The sequence below is a fragment of the Mixophyes fleayi genome, chromosome 5 (assembly GCF_038048845.1).
Source record: "Mixophyes fleayi isolate aMixFle1 chromosome 5, aMixFle1.hap1, whole genome shotgun sequence".
NCBI classification, from domain to species: Eukaryota; Metazoa; Chordata; class Amphibia; order Anura; family Limnodynastidae; genus Mixophyes; species Mixophyes fleayi.
In genome coordinates this window covers 116,973,599-116,991,215 of record NC_134406.1, presented here as the reverse complement: position 1 = coordinate 116,991,215, position 17,617 = coordinate 116,973,599, and the positions used below count along the sequence as shown (strand labels likewise).

General features: G+C 42.7%; 1 protein-coding gene across 1 annotated transcript in view; it reads left to right on the top strand.

Moving 5' to 3' along the window:
• The first annotated feature begins 13,659 nt into the window (after positions 1-13,659).
• Positions 13,660-17,617, top strand: part of TGFBR1 (transforming growth factor beta receptor 1) — a 75,030-nt gene continuing 71,072 nt past the window's right edge. Inside the window, exon 1 of the mRNA XM_075212750.1 lies at positions 13,660-13,954. Coding sequence (XP_075068851.1) covers positions 13,855-13,954 — 100 coding nt within the window. The 5' untranslated portion in view covers positions 13,660-13,854. The remainder of the gene's footprint in view (positions 13,955-17,617) is intronic.

The following is a 17,617-nucleotide window of genomic DNA, read 5'->3' as shown; positions in this document are numbered from 1 at the left end:
GAAATGTACTGAGACTGTAGGCTCAGAACCTGGAGACTGGCCAGTTATACCAAGAAGGTTCCGGGCTCGAGAACATTGGTAGACATGTGATTACCTGATTTAGATGTGGTGACCTAGGCCACATTGCAGTTAGTTGTTCATGTGCCTTTGAATTTGTGCGAAGTGATAATGCTTATGTACATCGCAGTGTGTCTTTATGTGCCTAGCTAACCTGTAATGCAGACAAACAGGCTGAAAAATGAATGTGTGAAATCACTGTAGAAGGTAAAAGCTCTGCTAGATGCTGGCAGTACAATCTCTCTTGTAAAAGCAGAGTTGGTGAGCCCCTTAAAACGACAAGGGAAAACTGTTGATGTAACATGCATACACGGGAATACACTGCATTATGTCACTAAAGTGAATGTGAAAACAGTGTGGTTTTGTGATAGTCACGGTGGGGTTGGTTACTGGTTTGAGATTTGATGAAATATTGGGGAGAGATGTTTCCCACTTCTGGAAGCTGTGGGAAACCTAGTTGATTGCTAAGAGGAATAACTCAGACCTGCTTGGTAATGTCACTAATACAGTGGGTCGAAAGGGATCCATAGCCAGTACCCTCACATCATGTCAACAGCTTGAGTCGTTGGTAAGAAATGAAGGTGTATTTAGGGGTTACATGTGTTCCACCCGTGGATTGAAACAGGGGAGGGGAATATGTGACAGAGTCACTGGTTTGAGACTGAATGGCAGGTATCTGTGTGTGTTGAAAATTTAAAGTGACAGACACAGTGAAGAAAGACTTGTTTAAATGTCTGTGCATATTTTGTGGATAACCGCAATGAAAAGCTGGAGTGTTCAGCTTTAGGAAAAGCTGGTAAGCATCCCTGGTGTTTTGTATGGAGAGAGCAGGGTGGGCTCCAAACAAAAAAAACAGTCCGGGTTCTCTGGTCTGCAGCCTCAGAGCAGACTGATTAGGAGCTGCACCTGAGATGTTCCTGTTAAAAGGTTGCACCTCTCCTTCAATCAGTCTCTCAGACCTGGGGAGGAGGTTGGTTTCCTCCTGAGAGACTCTGCAGTGGTGAGCAATAATATGTATTTGATGTGTGTGTGGGACATAAGGTCCTTCACACTTGAGAGAGGGTTTACATGAAATGTGTAGTGAGTGTCAGACAGGCAAGGTTTTTCTATTTATGTTTTGTTCATTTGAATGTGCTAATATAACTGTCTGAGGTCAATTACACCGAAAATAATGGACTTGTATGACTTTATTGCTGCTGTTTGCTGCCATCTACCCCGGTAGATGATACCTATTACCCTCACATGGTCACAATATATATATGTAAAGATGAGCACACCTTCAGTAATATATACATATATAGATTGTAAGCTTGTGAGCAGGGCCCTCTTACCTCTTTGTCTGTATGTATTACCCAGTATTGTTTTATAAATGCTTGTTCCCAATTGTAAAGCGCCACAGAAATTGCTGGCGCTATATAAATGTTGATGATATATATATATACATAACATTGAACATGCCACTCCCATAGCGACATCACACCACCCACACAGCCACATTACGCCACCACGTCACATTACAACCGCTCCAGACAAATCATAACCACCGCAGACACTTCATAAGCCCCCCCATATGCATCATAACCCACTAGAAACATCATAACCTCCCCCCCCCCCACACATCATAAGCCCCTCCAGCCCAGCATACTTACCTAAGCTCAGCTGGTGCAGAGCTGGAACTCCTTCCTCTCCAGGCTACTAGGACAGTGTGTGACGTCACACACTGCCTGGAGACTTGGAGCTGCTGACAACTGTCTGCATGCTCCCTTCCCCATTACACGCCCACCCCACCAAGAAAAAAATGTGAGTGTATGCGCGCCACCTGCTAATGAAAAAAAGAAAAGAAAAAGCCATTAAAAAATGTTTTAATTGTCTGACTGTGCGGGTCCCGGGCCCCCCAGGCAGGCCGGGACCTGGTAATTTGTACCTGCTCTCCCCACTCTCGGCACCCATGGTTGTGTATAACCTGTTGCATATCTTTGTGTCATCTGCAAAAAGGCATTCTTTCCCTTCAATAGCATTTGCAGTGTTACCAATATTGAAGTCATTTTATCGCTTACCAATAAAACATTGTCCAATGTGATTGTTGTGGTTCCAGCTCACAAAGCGATTTAATAGCAAAAAGTACATGAGTAACAATTAATAAAATAAGTACAGCCGATTACATACGCAGGCACTCTGGATCCAGCATACAGTCATTCAATCCTGAGGTCTGTGGTCAATAAGACTATATGCTAGTCCCAGTGCTCAGTATATATATACAGTTGGCGTTACATTGAAAACAGTAGAAATGATTTGCCATGTTTCCATAGGTTTAGGATTCAGGACAGTCCAGTATAATGCAGGTCACAGATCGGTTCAAACAATGCCCTCCAAGGGTGGGGTTCAGCTCTCCAACAGCTGGTTTAAACTGGTCTATTACACACACAATACAATTTTGATAATTATTCCTCTTTCATCCATAACTTGCATACGGAAAATGCGATTTCTTAGCCGATTGTAGCACATGTCTGGTGGTAATAAGAGGATTAAAATGACACTATACATGTATGTATACATATATGTTTGCTGAATCCTGAACCTTAGATAGCAATAAAGTGGGTTTAACATTATTATATTGAACTATTAAATCTATTACATTCGAATATAAATGATTGTGTATTGGAACTTTATTATGGTGAACTATTCACAAGTGAATGTGTGAGTGTAAGTACATGTGTGCATTATTTATCCGTGCGATTGTGTCATAACACGTGGCATACTAATCGCAATCACACGGTAAAACAACATTAATCAATTTGGTTTACTTCATTCAATTATTTGACTTCCACAGTTCCACCCTTTGATAATGCACAAAAATATCACCTTAAAATTTTATTGCAGGATATCAGTAGTACGTTTCATTCTCTGTAATGTATGTCCCCCTTACGTATGACCACACTGTCTGTGGATATCAGTAAGATTACCACAAAAGAGAGTCACAATACTAGAAACAATTTTCTTTTAATATGGAACATATATCTTTGGATCTCGGAGTTAACCTTTTGTATGACCTTCACCCATATGTAATACATTATCTGGAAGGATACTAGGTATGATGGAATATGTATCAACAATATAGAATATTCTACTACAGTTCTTCATGCCCAGCATGTCTTTTAGCTTAGATGACATTGAAATAATACATGTTCACCAATAACATCATCCTATGTCTGTCAACAATGTAATTTATTATCTCATTCAACCTGTGTTAGTAAATACTCTCTTATAATATCAACGGGTTTTTCATCAACACTTGTGGGGCGGGCTACTGTCTGTTCGTTCTTCCCAGTCTCCTAATACTCAAGTTTCTTTGTACGTGAAACGGTGCTCGGCCTGCCGCATATTGGGAGACTTCAAACTAAGGGAGCTACCTGTATTACCTTTCCCCTACTGACCTCCCACCCCATAATTCGGTACCTCAGAAATATTTAGTGGAAAGAGAACTAGTCATACTTAATATAATCTCTGAGGCACGCGAGAGCACACCCAGCACTCAGTTTGATTTAAAACCTTACCCACCCAAGAATGATAATCATTCTCAAGGATGCCCACTCAAGTCCGAATTATTACTGGACTGGCATCGCTGGATGCACCTTTCTTCAACTATGGGGTCAAAGTACTTACGACAAAATACTCCTCACAATACTCCTCAGACAAAAGCCCCTCACACTGTCTCCGAGCTCCAAGGTTAACAAATTTACCTTTAACCCCTGAATTGAATAGATTAATTGGCTGGATCGATTGTGCTAACAACTTCTCCTTCATCCCCACCTCCTCAATATCACTACCTGAACCAGCCTCCGTCACCAGTTCACAATTGAAAGAATTGACTGTCCTGAAAAGATAATGAGATGAGAAAAACACTGGACAGGGAAAAACAGGAAGACCGCTGCTCCATGCTCGATAGCAGTCTTTGTTAAGTCCTTGGCTCAGGTGTTGTTAACTGCGATCTTGGGTCTCCCGGAACAGATTCACGAGTCTAATTGGAACCTTCTCCGGGTGTTGACTCATCTGCAGTGGATGGAATGGGTACAAGTGTCTCGATGCTACTCCTAGGGATGTGATGATGGTTGTCAACACTTGGTACCTGTCTGTCAAACTTGAGCGTAGGAAATTACAGTCCATAACTGTCACGAGCCGCGGCGGTATCCACAGCCGCCACGGCTCGCTTCCTGTGCCCTCTGACGTCCTGGCCGTCACCTTGACGACCGGGACGTCACATCCGCCCAGCGCCCGACCGTTGCCAAGGCAACGGCCGGACGCTTCTTCAGCGCGGCGTCCTGGAAGCCGGGCGCGCACGCGCAACTTGTTAAACAATTAGATTCAGCCTGTGGGCTGAATTAGCAGGCATTAGCCTGCAAGTGTGTATGCCAGGGGCAAGCCCTGATTGGTGTTTGGTATAGCAGGCAATTAGCCTGCAAATGTGCACAATCCAGGGGCAAGCCCTGATTGGTCCATCTGGGTACATAAGGAAGTGAGGTCTGCTGCTTCACTGCCGGTTATAGCTTCTGTCACCAGTCTGCTGACCTGCTCTGATCCTTGCTCCTGTTCTTTGGATATTGTGTTGGATTGCCCGTGTATGACCCCTTGCCTGGATTTGGACCCTGCCTGTGTTTCTTGTGACCCCGACCTCTGGCGTGTTTACCGACCTTCCTGTTTGCTCATGACCCTTGACCTCGGCTTGTGTATTGGATTCCCTGTCTGCTGCCGGCCCTCGACCCTTACCTGTACTTCACTCCGCTTTCCTGGGTTTTCCCTAGTCGGTACGCACTTCACGACCCTCTGCTAGTCTGCGGCCGCGTCTGTCCCCACCACTAGGGGCTCCAGTGAACACCTGACTGGCAGAGCAGACTCCGGGTTGTGCTGTACCGGCTAGAGGGGTTCCTAACATTATAACCGGCCCAAAACAGACGTTCCAGAGACGAAGTTGGGATGGAAGAAAGCGGAACCAAATCGTCTCCTTTCCAAGCCCTAGCGGGTCATGTTGAGACCCTGTGCCAAATGGTCTGGGGATTGTCCCAGCAGTTGTCCTCTCATGAGAAGGACTCCCAGACTACACTGCCCATTCCCGGTTCTGTTGATGAACCCAAGTTAAATTTGCCGGACCGGTTCCCCCTGAAATAGAGCCCTGTTCCGGAACTTTAAAGAAAGCTACAAACTCTATTTTCGGCTGAAACCTCGGTCTTTTGGTTCAGAACAGCAGAGAACAGCAGGAATTGTCATCTCCCTCCTGCAGGGTGACCCCCAGTCCTGGGCTTTCACCCTACCACAGTCGAGTCCTATCATGCAATCGTTGGAAGCTTTCTTCAACGCATTAGGTCTCCTCTACGATGATCCAGATCGAGTTGCCTCTGCTGAGGCTCATCTACGGGCCTTAAAGCAAGGCCAGCGTCTGGCAGAAGACTACTGTGCTAAATTCCGCAGATGGTCGCCTGACAGTGAATGGAATGACCCAGCATTACGCTGCCAGTTTCGCCTAGGACTGTCAGAGGAGATAAAGGATTCACTTGTGCAGTATCCTTCCCACTCCTCGTTGGAGAGTCTTATGCAGCTCGCTATTAAAATTGACAGGAGAATCAAGGAGAGGAGGACAGAGAAAGAGTCATCTTCTTTTTCATCTGCATTTATTCCAGCTTCAACGGATGTTGAGAAGACTACGCAGTCAGGGGCGTTTCGCCTCCCTCCTGAGGAAAGAGACAAGAGACGGTCACAAGGCATATGTCTTTAATGTGGCAATAAAGGCCACTTCTCCTGCTCTTGTCCATACAAACCTGAAAAAGGAGCATGTCTGGGAGAGGTCCACTTAGGCTTCCAAATTGTTTCCCAAAAGAATGCTGTCCTTATTCCCGCACAAGTCACTTTCGGTGCCAGTTCAGTAGCCTTGTCGGCCTTCATTGATAGTGGAGCTGCAGGCAACTTCCTTGACATCGGGTTTGCCCGTTCTGCTGGGATTCCTATGGTGAAGCTTCGTTCTGCAGTTACAGTTTGTGGCCTAGATGGGAGTCCATTGCCTGGAGGTAAAATTGTTTGGGAGACTCCATCACTACAACTGAACATAGGAGCTCTCCATTCCGAGGCCATAACCCTCTTCCTTATCGACTGTCCGTCAGTCCCGCTGATCCTGGGCCATCCGTGGCTTTCCCGTCATAATCCTGTCGTGGACTGGGCAAAAGGAGAAATTGTCCAGTGGAGCTCTTATTGTACACAGTCTTGCTTGACTCTGCCTCTGCGTGTGATCCAGTCTATTCCAGAGCAACTTCCCTCACAATATCATGAGTACTGGGATGTGTTCTCCGAAAAGGCTGCTGACACTTTACCACCTCATCGAGACTTCGACTGTGCTATCGAGCTGATTCCTGGTTCCAAGTTGCCTAAGGGGCGGTTGTATTCTCTCTCTGGTCCCGAGACCAAGGCCATACAAGCTTATATTGAGGAAAATCTTGAGAAGGGGTTCATCAGGCCATCCAAATCTCCTGTAGGTGCTGGATGCTTCTTTGTGTCAAAAAAAGATGGTGGACTGCGGCCCTGCATTGACTACCGGGGCCTTAATCAAATTACAGTCAAGAACACCTATCCTCTCCCTCTCATCTCAGTGCTATTCGATCAGTTAAGAGGTGCCACCGTCTTCACCAAAATCGATCTCCGTGGAGCATACAACCTCATCCGCATCAGAGAGGGAGATGAATGGAAGATGGCATTCAATGCACACTCCAGCCACTACGAGTATCTGGTCATGCCATTTGGCCTCAGTAATGCACCTGCTGTATTTCAAGACTTGATTAATGAAGTTCTCCGTGAATTTCTCGACCACTTCGTTGTTGTCTATTTGGATGACATCCTGATATACTCTCAGTCGCTGTCCTTGCATCGGAGTCATGTTAAGCAGGTTCTCCAAAAACTTAGAAACCACCATCTCTTCGCCAAATTGGAGAAATGCGAATTTGAGGTACAGAAGGTGTCATTTCTGGGATACATCATCTCCCCTGCTGGCTTCTCCATGGACCCAACTAAAGTCCAAGCCATTCTCGACTGGGAACAATCTCAAGGCCGTGCAGAGGTTCTTGGGCTTCGCAAATTATAGAAGGTTCATCCACAGTTTTTCTGATATAGTGGCTCCTATTGTCGCCCTTACCCGGAAAGTGATGGATCCCACTAATTGGCCTCCTCAGGCGGTAACTGCATTTGAAGCCTTAAAAAGAGCGTTTGTATCTGCTCAAGTCCTTAGACATCCCAATCCAGATGTTCCTTTTGTATTAGAAGTGGATGCCTCCGATGCCAGTGCTGGCGCTATCATTTCTCAAAAGGATCCTCACACTCACCGTTTACATCCATGTGCATACTTCTCTCGTAAATTCTCTACTGCTGAAGCGAATTACGACGTGGGCAACCGAGAGCTATTAGCTATTAAGTGGGCCTTTGAGGAGTGGCGTCACTGGCTAGAAGGAGCGGTACATGTTATCTCCATGATTACGGACCACAAGAACCTACAGTACATCCAGTCGGCAAAAACGGTTGAATCCCAGACAGGCCTGCTGGGCACTCTTCTTTACCCGCTTCAACTTCGTAATTACGTACAGACCTGGTTCTAAAAATGTCCGGGCAGATGCTCTGTCTAGGAGCTTTATGTCGCATCAGGTTCCTGTTTCTGATCCTCTGCCTATCATTTCTTCCTCTATAATCCATGCCGGACTAACTCAGGATTTAAGTATGACGCTCCATAGATTCCAAAAGATAGCTCCTGCTAATACTCCAGGGAACCGTCTGTTTGTTCCAGTCCACGTGAGAAAAGCGGTCCTTTCTGAGGCACATGACAACAAGACAGCCGGGCATCCTGGAATCCATTGTTGTGGCCCTCATTATCTGCGGATGTCAGAGACTTTGTCCTCTCCTGTAAGACTTGTGCAACTCTCCTTCAGCTTGTTCTGTTTTACATTCCCTGAAAACCTTGGACACACTTATCAATGGACTTCATCGTTGATCTCCCATCCTCTGCAGGACATAACACCATATGGGTGGTTGTAGATCGTTTCAGTAAAATGTGCCATTTCATACCGCTAACCAGACTTCCCAGCGCTAGAGATCTGGCTGTTCTCTTTGTCCAACATATATTTTGACTCCATGGTCTTCCTGTTGATATTGTCTCAGATCGTGGTTCTCAGTTTGTTGCACAGTTCTAGAAGTCTTTCTGTACCCTTCTTGGAATCAAAATCAGCCTTTCATCTGCATACCACCCTCAATCTAATGGCCAAACTGAGAGGGTTAACCAGTCCCTGGAGCAGTTTCTACGATTATACACCACAGAATTCCACGACAACTGGTCCTCTCTGTTACCCTGGGCAGAGTTTGCGTACAACAATTCCTGTCACTCATCCACTCATACTTCTCCGTTCTACTGTAATTTTGGTTTCCACCCCAGGTCCAATTCTTTATATTCGCTCAGGTCCGCTGGTATTCCAGAGATACGTTCTACAGCTACAGATCTCAGAAGTATCTGGAAGAAAGTTCAGTGATCTTTAAAACGAGCCTCATTTTTCTCTAAAAAGAATTCGGATCGCCACTGTACCACCTGCTCATTCAAAGTGGGCCAGAAAGTGTGGCTTTCAACACGGAATATTAGGCTTAGACAGCCTTGTAAGAAACTGGGGCCTAAATTCATTGGTCCGTTCATGATTATCAAGCAGATTAATCTGGTAGCTTTCAGATTAAAGAGTTCTGTTTCACTGAGGATCCCCAACACATTTAATTGCTCTCTATTTAAGCCGGTACTATACCCGAACCAATCTCAGCCTTCAAGTTTGCCTGTGAGAAATATGAACAAACCACCAAAATACATTATCCAGAAGATTCTCGACTCTAAAAAAGTGCAGGGTCAGGTGCACTTCCTAGTGCAGTGGAAGAATCGCGGGTTAGAGGAGCGGTCCTGGGTCCCGCGAAGACGACTGCGCGCTTCAAAACATTTCAAGGAATTTTTCAAAAAATTTCCTAGGAAACCTGGGTGTCGGGGTTCCTTGACCCCTCCTCAAGGGGGGGGGTACTGTCACGAGCCGCGGCGGTATCCACAGCCGCCGCGGCTCGCTTCCTGTGCCCTCTGACGTCCCGGCCGTCACCCTGATGACCAGGATGTCACTTCCAAGGCAAGGCAACGGCCGGACGCTTCATCAGCGCGGCGTCCCCGCACGCGCATATTGTTGAACAATTAGATTCAGTCTGTGGGCTGAATTAGCAGGCATTAGCCAGCAAATGTGTATGCCAGGGCCAAGCCCTGATTGTTTTTTGGTATAGCAGGCAATTAGCCTGCAAATGTGCACAATCCAGGGGCAAGCCCTGATTGGTCCATCTGGGTACTTAAGGCAGTGTGGTCTGCTGCTTCACTGTCGGTTATAGCTTCTGTCATCAGTCTGCTGACCTGCTCTGCTCCTTGCTCCTGTCCTTTGGATATTGTGTTGGATTGCCTGTGTATGACCCCTTGCCTGGATTTGGACCCTGCCTGTGTTTCTTGTGACCCCGACCTCTGGCGTGTTTACCGACCTTCCTGTTTGCTCGTGACCCTTGACCTCGGCTTGTGTATTGGATTCCCTGTCGGCTGCCGGCCCTCGACCCTTGCCTGGACTTCACTCCGCTTTCCTGGGTTCTCCCTAGTCGGTACGCACTTCACGAGCCTCTGCTTGTCTGCGGCCAAGTCTGTCCCCACCACTAGGGGCTCCAGTGAACACCTGACTGGCAGAGCAGACTCCGGGTTGTGCTGTACCGGCTAGAGGGGTTCCTAACAATAACATACTCTCCCAGACCAACTTCATAACAGTTAGTATAACGTATCAGGAGACAGTATTTCGAACGTCTTTTGTTGCTGTCTCACTATTTGTTTTCCTTTACAAGATCTTGAACAGTCTCTCCATTATAAACTCATCTCAGGGAAAGTCAAAAGTATTTTCAAAAGGTAACAGGTGGCTTAGGAGTGATTCTGATAGTGGGGAGGACTTGTGGCCAAAGATTCTATTCAATTTGTTCTAGCTAGTACCATTTACTCTATTTTCCCACTGGTTTGTGGCTGATCAAAAGTATGTAACTTACTATCACTGCTCATACATTATACCCATTATCAAGTAAGAACGAATACCCCTATGACCTTCTCTATAAGTCTAGGGCTACAATATATTACTAACAGAAATATGACACAGCAATATTAGAAACATTTCAATAAACTTTTACCCAGATAAATGTACATCAGTACACCAGTATATATATGAGAATCCTGCAAGGTGGCAATTGGATGAAGTTGATTTGTTTTACCTGGAGAAAGTCCATCTGTAGGAGGGGTATGGGATGGCTCTATTGGTATTGTATTCCTGACCTTTTCTCTCAATCAAGTAAGGCAGGACATTGCTTTCCTACTAGCTTGAGAAGAAACGTCTGATGCACACTAGTATGCTTGCACATACCTTCTTTACCCAGTCAGACCATGTGCTGCTTCAGCTAGGCCTGGAAGATACATTCTGGGAGCCACAGACCTACCTTGTCCATCTCTCCAGGGTCCAGAGGACTCCTGACCACATCCCTTCATCTGCCAGAACGCTTTTTTCTTCAGGTAACACAAATCTCATATATTAGCTAATTCATGTGTGTTTACATTTTAAAAAAAAAAACATTAAAAAAAACCAAAACATTGATTTGTTGGTTGTCATGTTTAAACCTGCTGCCCACTTGACAGCTATGTCCGCCCTGTTATTAAAGTCAGGTACATTCATGTGTGTAAGCTTTAACTTAAATAACAGCTACTTCAGTTGGTAACTGTGTCACTGTCCTTCATGTAATGTGAGTGTTCTACTCATGTACTGCTATTGTCATAACAGTTCCTCAGTCGCCTCAACATGTACAGTATATCAATTGATTTGCCCTCTGCCAATTCACGTCATTCTGAATCCCACAAGTTCAGCTGCTTGGCTAAGTGAGGGCAAAGGGGTACATTTTTCTAGCACCTTTATCAACTGTAACAATAACCAGTACATGTCTGTCTATGAAAAATATAAAACATGACAATTTAAATTTTTTTAAAGGGTTTCACTTATGTCAGGTCTTGTGGCAACAATCTTAATTAAATGTTCCACACAATCATGTATATCTGTATGTCTGCTTAAATCACCTTCAACTAGTCTCCTGTCTCCTTCCTTCCACCTTTTGTGCATCCAGAGGCACACTTTGTTCAGGAGACAAGTTTAGTTTAGGCAGAACTTAGAAAGGCAGATACCACATGCAATCTATAAAACAAATCATATTTCCACACCAAAAACTCCTGCTTAAAATCAGCAGCTTCTATAAACATAAAAACAAAACCTTTAGCTATCTTCATGACTATGTCAGTGTAGTGTGTGTACCCCTAATTCTGTCCGTTGTCAAAAACATCTTTGTCCCGTGGGTGAGATAATAACTAGTATTGGACCTTTGGGACAGTGTCTATATATTTTGTATCTCTCTATAAGAAAAGAATGAGATACTGAGAGAGATGTAAAGAATGAGGACAGCAAAGAATAATAATAACGAAAGAATTTGCAAACAGAAAAGCAGAAGATGAGAAAAGGAGATTTACAGCAAGGTTACAGCTGGATTGGACACTATGGGGAATTGGCTCTCAACTATTCCACTAATCCCCATGACACTTAAATAATCTATGACCCATCCCCCATTCTTATTAAATTGAACAGGGAGTTACATCATCCATCCAATCCAGTGTCGTCCATCAGCTCGTAAGGAGCCCAGTAAATATCATAATATCTCATAAAACAACATTAGAAGCATAGTATATACACACTTCATTTCAAATAATAAATCTCAACCAAATAAGTTATCACAGGCCATTGCAGTTAGAAGAAAGAGTGTTACAATGACCCTGACACACCCTGGGCCCACCGACGGGTACCGACATTGTTACATTCCTCCTGTAAGCAGTGGTCAGATGTGGAATGACAGCTGTTTTATACGCCATGTCAATGCAGAAATATCAGTAAAAACTTGCATTTCTCCCAAAAATACACCCCTAATTCTCCCATATCCCCTAATCCCACACACTAATCCCTTTGCATATTAGTGCAAATTTCTGCATTGTCATAGCGTATAAAACAGCTGTCATTCCACATTAATCGTCCGTCATTCCACATTATGAGACTTGTGTGGTGGGGAACAGGTGTGGGGGAGCGCATATGCAAAGGGATTAGTGTGTGAGATTAGGGGATATGGTAGAAATAGGGGTGTTTTTTTGGGAGAAATGCAAGTTTTTACTGATATTTCTGCATTGACATAGCGTATAAAACAGCTGTCATTCCATAGTAACTGTCCGTCATTCCACATGTAAAACATGACCAAGTACCTTAGCAATAAGTGTGTGAAAGATATATTTAATAAGTATAAGATTTTTTAAAATATACATAAAATTACAATTTTCTATCATAGAAGTCTATTGGCATTCCTTTTAGCAGACTGAAGCTGTCATTCCTTTTAGGGGCATATTTAAGAAATCACGGTAGTGCTCTATCCGGCACTTACCGTGAAAATCAGGCCCCGATGTGTCCTCCGCAAATTTATTAAAGGTGCATCGCAGCAGATATCATGGATATCTGCTGCTTTGCACTCCTGATCTTTTTTGCGAGCAGTCACCATTCAACAGTATGGTGACTGCTCTGGCCGTAATCTAACAAATCCCAAAAAACATTTTTTTTTTAAGCTGGCGTACATTATCAAAGTTGAAAAAATCCAATGCTGTCAGCTCTGCTCCGAAGAGCAGAGCTGGACAGTGCATGTGTGGAGGGTTCACATGATCCCTCCCTGTCACTCACCGCTTGCTCTCTGCAACGATAGTTGCAGAGACAGAGTGGGGATCTTTGAACTGCACATGCGCAATTGAAGAATGAAGAGGAACGAAGATGACCAGTAGGAGATCCTGAGACAGCGCTTCCGAAGAGGGGGGTAAGTATGATTTTTTTTATCTGAAAAAACTGCTGTTTCTGTGATCCGTTTTTAATAAATTTGTGAAATAGTTCAATCCTTATCCATGCGATAAGGATTGTTAACTATTTCTCATTTTTGCAGATGAATGATAAATGTGCCCCTTTGGACGTCCCTGCATGGTGTGCTGCTTTTACTGTCAGTTCACCAGTTTCTCTTCATATTTTACCAGTAAACAAGGTCTAGAGCCTCATGCTTGACTGCGATAAGCTTACTGCATCCTTATATGGAGCGGCCCCGTTAAAACAATGTATCTACAAATGAACTAAAAAAATGTAAATACAGAATCCCATTTAAGATTTACTGAATATATTTGACAGATAAAGCAATAAATCAGTTTGAGTTCTCACTGATTTCATCACACTAGTTAATAAAGCTCTTTTATATTGTGGCCAAGACAAAGTCGAGTTCTTTGTTTTCCTCTGCTCCTTAACTATCATTCCCCGCATAGCTGAAGCGCGGTCAGAGGAGCAGTCATTGGAGTGGAGCTGCGCAGAGACACCACCTCCCGACGGGCGTGGTCCGGGGGAAGTGAGTGTGTATGTACAGGGCGGGGAGCGGTGAATAGACGGGGCACTACGTCACAACTAGTGTTTTGGAAGCCGAAGACGGGCGACAGTTAGCCTGGCCCCAGTCGTCCAATAGAAAACATTCTAACCGGGAAGGGCGGTTCGGATAGCGGAAAAGTCGCGAGAGACAGTGAAACGGAGCTAGGCTCGTACATAGCAGCGAAGGGAGCGGAGACTCCGAGGAGGTGATGTGATGATTACACTTTATTTGCGGGTCATGAGTGCGGCCGGCTCCACCGGATTTCTAGGGCTTTCCCTACTCCTGGTGATCGTGCCGCTACCGGAGACTGCGGGTGAGTGTTCTCTCGACTGGGATACATGGTTGGGCGATAGGGTGGATGAGGCACAGTCCAGCCTGTGCTGTGTATTGGGCAGGTTTGTGTATCTTCCTGGCAGGACAGGGTTGGTCTTTACACACCAGGATCAGTGCTCTGATTTATAGCCTTTGTGGCACAACAGCACGACGTAAATGAAGAGAGCGGCTATAATTGTGGTACATAAGTATTGTGGAATTAGTGAACATGAACTGATGTGTATGACCCGGATCTGGATTTGTCAGTGGTGTCAAAACCTTATGCCACGAATTGTGGCGTTTTGACGTAATAACATTGACTATAGTTTGATACATGCACGCAGAAAACATTCAGACTACTTTTTAAGCAGTGCGAACTGCACTTCTATATTTGGAGGTGATACTGTAGAATAAAATATGTTTAATTTCCATATTTTTAAGTGATTTTTTTTTTGTAATTTGGGTCCATGTCAGTAACCTCAAGTCTGAACAAACTGAAAACTTGAAGTTGCTGACAAATAACATTTGGTAACAACTGGAGGATTAAAATCAAATTGTTGTACTGGCACATATTTTGATGGAGATTCTATGGGTCATGTTTTGAGTATCTTGTTTTCTTTATCTAAAAAACTTTGACTATGTTTGTGTCCAAAACATTGATATTCATTGACGGTAGCGGAATATAAAACCGAAACAAGACACACTACTTTGAACTACAAATTGCTCCTGTTAGATGGTAAAAGTGGTTTGAAGAAGGTTTAACTAGTGTACTGATAAGTATCCTAGTATAAATTAGTTAATATCCAGTCAGTAAGATTATCATCATCACCATTTATTTATATAGCGCCACTGATTACGCAGCGCTGTACAGAGAACTCACTCAGATCAGTCCCTGCCCCATTGGAGCTTACAGTCTAAATTCCATAACACACACACACACACGGGTCAATTTTGATAGTAGCCAATTAATCTACTAGTATGTTTTTGGCATGTGGGAGGAAACCCACGCAAACACGGGGAGAACATACAATCTCCACACAGATAAGGCCATAGTCGGGAATTGAACCCATGACCCCAGCGCTGTGAGGCAGAAGTGCTAACCACTGAGCCACCGTCTGTTTACTGTAACACAATCATTTTAATATCCTCTTTCACTACTCCCATCCCTGTTCCATGTTTTTTTCTTTGTGTCTGTATAACATCTAAGTTAAACCAAAAATATAGGTTAGGTGGCAATTGATTTCTGTATACCCCACTGCTTTTTGTCTGGTCTATGAAACTTGCAATTATTAAATGTTGTGATTAGAAGTAATGTTGACTTATTCCAAATTACAACGTGTCTTAACAATATGTATAACTTGGTAGCTTGGGACTGGCAGTGTGTGTGTGTTCTGACAGGTGCCCTATATTTTCATTTTCGGTGCATAATGCTTACTACCCAATGGCGTTAAACCATTTTTTAACACTTTTAAAAGCTTGTAAACTTGTATGTGAATAGAATATATTTCTTTTCCCATTTGTGGTCTGGAGAGGTGGCATAACAGAATCTTTTAAACACTACATGCTTCATTTACTTATGTTCAAGTGGGTCAATCGCAGGTAGAAGCACTGGTTACACACCACATGTCAGAAACAATTGCATTTGATTTGTGGTATTTTCTTAACACCTGTGGTAACTGATCACAACTACTTGGCACCTGGAATTTTGCTACCATGCTTAACTGTTATTTGTTTCGGATACATCTTTTTTATGGGTAGAGTAATTAAAACTTATAAAGGAAAAATGAAGGTGTTGCCCATAGCAACCAATCGTATTCTAGCTTTCTAAAATGTACTGGATAAAAGATAACTATAATCTGATTTTTATTATTTTTTTGCTAATATAACACCTCCTCTTTTCCCTGCTAGAATATTTAGTAAATCTTCCACTTAGTAAAGTGCAGCTACTATGTAATAATAATAATAATTTTCTTCATGCTGCACCTCAAGTTTTCTCTGTCAATTCGCATAAAGGTTTGTGAATGACCTGATCAACTATTCATTTAGCCTGCAAAGCATAAACAATGCTGCTTCCCCCAGAGTTGCTTAAACGCTGCTTGGAGTTGATGCTAGAGGGAAACTTTCTGAATGTACATCATGCATGTCATCCAGGATGTCTATCCAACGGACATTATATAGTGCTTCCGTGATTAGCCTGTCTACTTTGTTTTGTCAAATGGCCAGTGTCTTGAATGTGTTGGAAAAAATATTTTCAAATGTGACAGTTAAAAACACGCACACACGCCTTGGCAAACGGTATATTTAAACTACAGTGTCTTTTTAAAAAAAAATAAATAAAAAAAAAAAATATATATATATATATATATATATATATATATATATATATATATATATATATATATATATATATAGTGTGTGTGTTGATATAGATATAATATATATATATATATATATATATATATATATATATATATATATATATATATATATATAATTATATCAACACACTTTTATTTTTTTTGCACTGATTTAATCGTGAGTGTGTGTGCAGCTGGATTTGATGCAAGTATGGTAAAAGGAGGCATATGAGCCAGTGGTTGGTGCTGTTAAAATCACAAAACAAATTGTGTTTCATGCCCATTTTGGGTGGGTCACATATGTGCTTTTCATTTGTAAAGGGGAGTATCAAATCGTTCAATATTGAAATATGATTAAAATGGGTAGGTTGTCGCAAGCACTTTAATCGCTTGAGCAGTTTTTAAACCGCTGATTGCAGTTTGGACAAGTGTCTAAAGCGCTCAATAAAATATGCACTCCATTATATTTGAATAAACCCTGGTGCGCTCCTAATAAACTGATATTTAAAACCACTGCATTTAATCCAGCTGTAATAAAAAATAGGTATGAGTGTTTCTGAAGCTGAAACAGCACTTGTTACTCCACCCTATATCTATAAAATAATGTATAGGACTGGATATGTAGTTTTTCATAATCAAAAAGAGAGGAGAGAAAGAGTAGATAAAGGCACTCCGGTCCCCAAGGAAATTACGTCAATTAAAACTAAATTTTATTAAATTCATATTAAAAAATAAAGTAAAGCGGCGAAATATAGATAAAAATGAAAATAGTGTATGTATTGTACTTAAAATACAAAACACCCTGGCGGTGGCAGATATAGGATATCACAAAGGCCAATTAAGTTGCATTGAATCTATCCAGGAACGTATCACTTGTCAATTATAAGTTCCACAATCATTAGCATCAAAATAGTATCCAAAACCATATAGGTCTACCTATGGCCTATTAAGAGTATATAGCCTATAGATCAATCCCTATGCAGTCAAGCTATGAGAGGGAAGATGATGCCCCTAAATATGTATAAGCATCTATATATGGCCATATAATGGGAACATAGAGGGCTGGGAGGGAGAGATGTGTCACCATACTATATAGCTGGTCAAGGATAACACCAAATGAAAAACGTCCATAGACATATATATATATGATGAATGTTTAAAGGGAATATGTTACCATAATATTATCATGGATAACCCTTATTAAATATGGTCTATGGGCGTTTATATAGATCGTAAGTTATATTGGTTCTTTACTGGCTATATTGACACAGTGTTCTGAAATACGTTATGTCAGATCTAAATAGCAC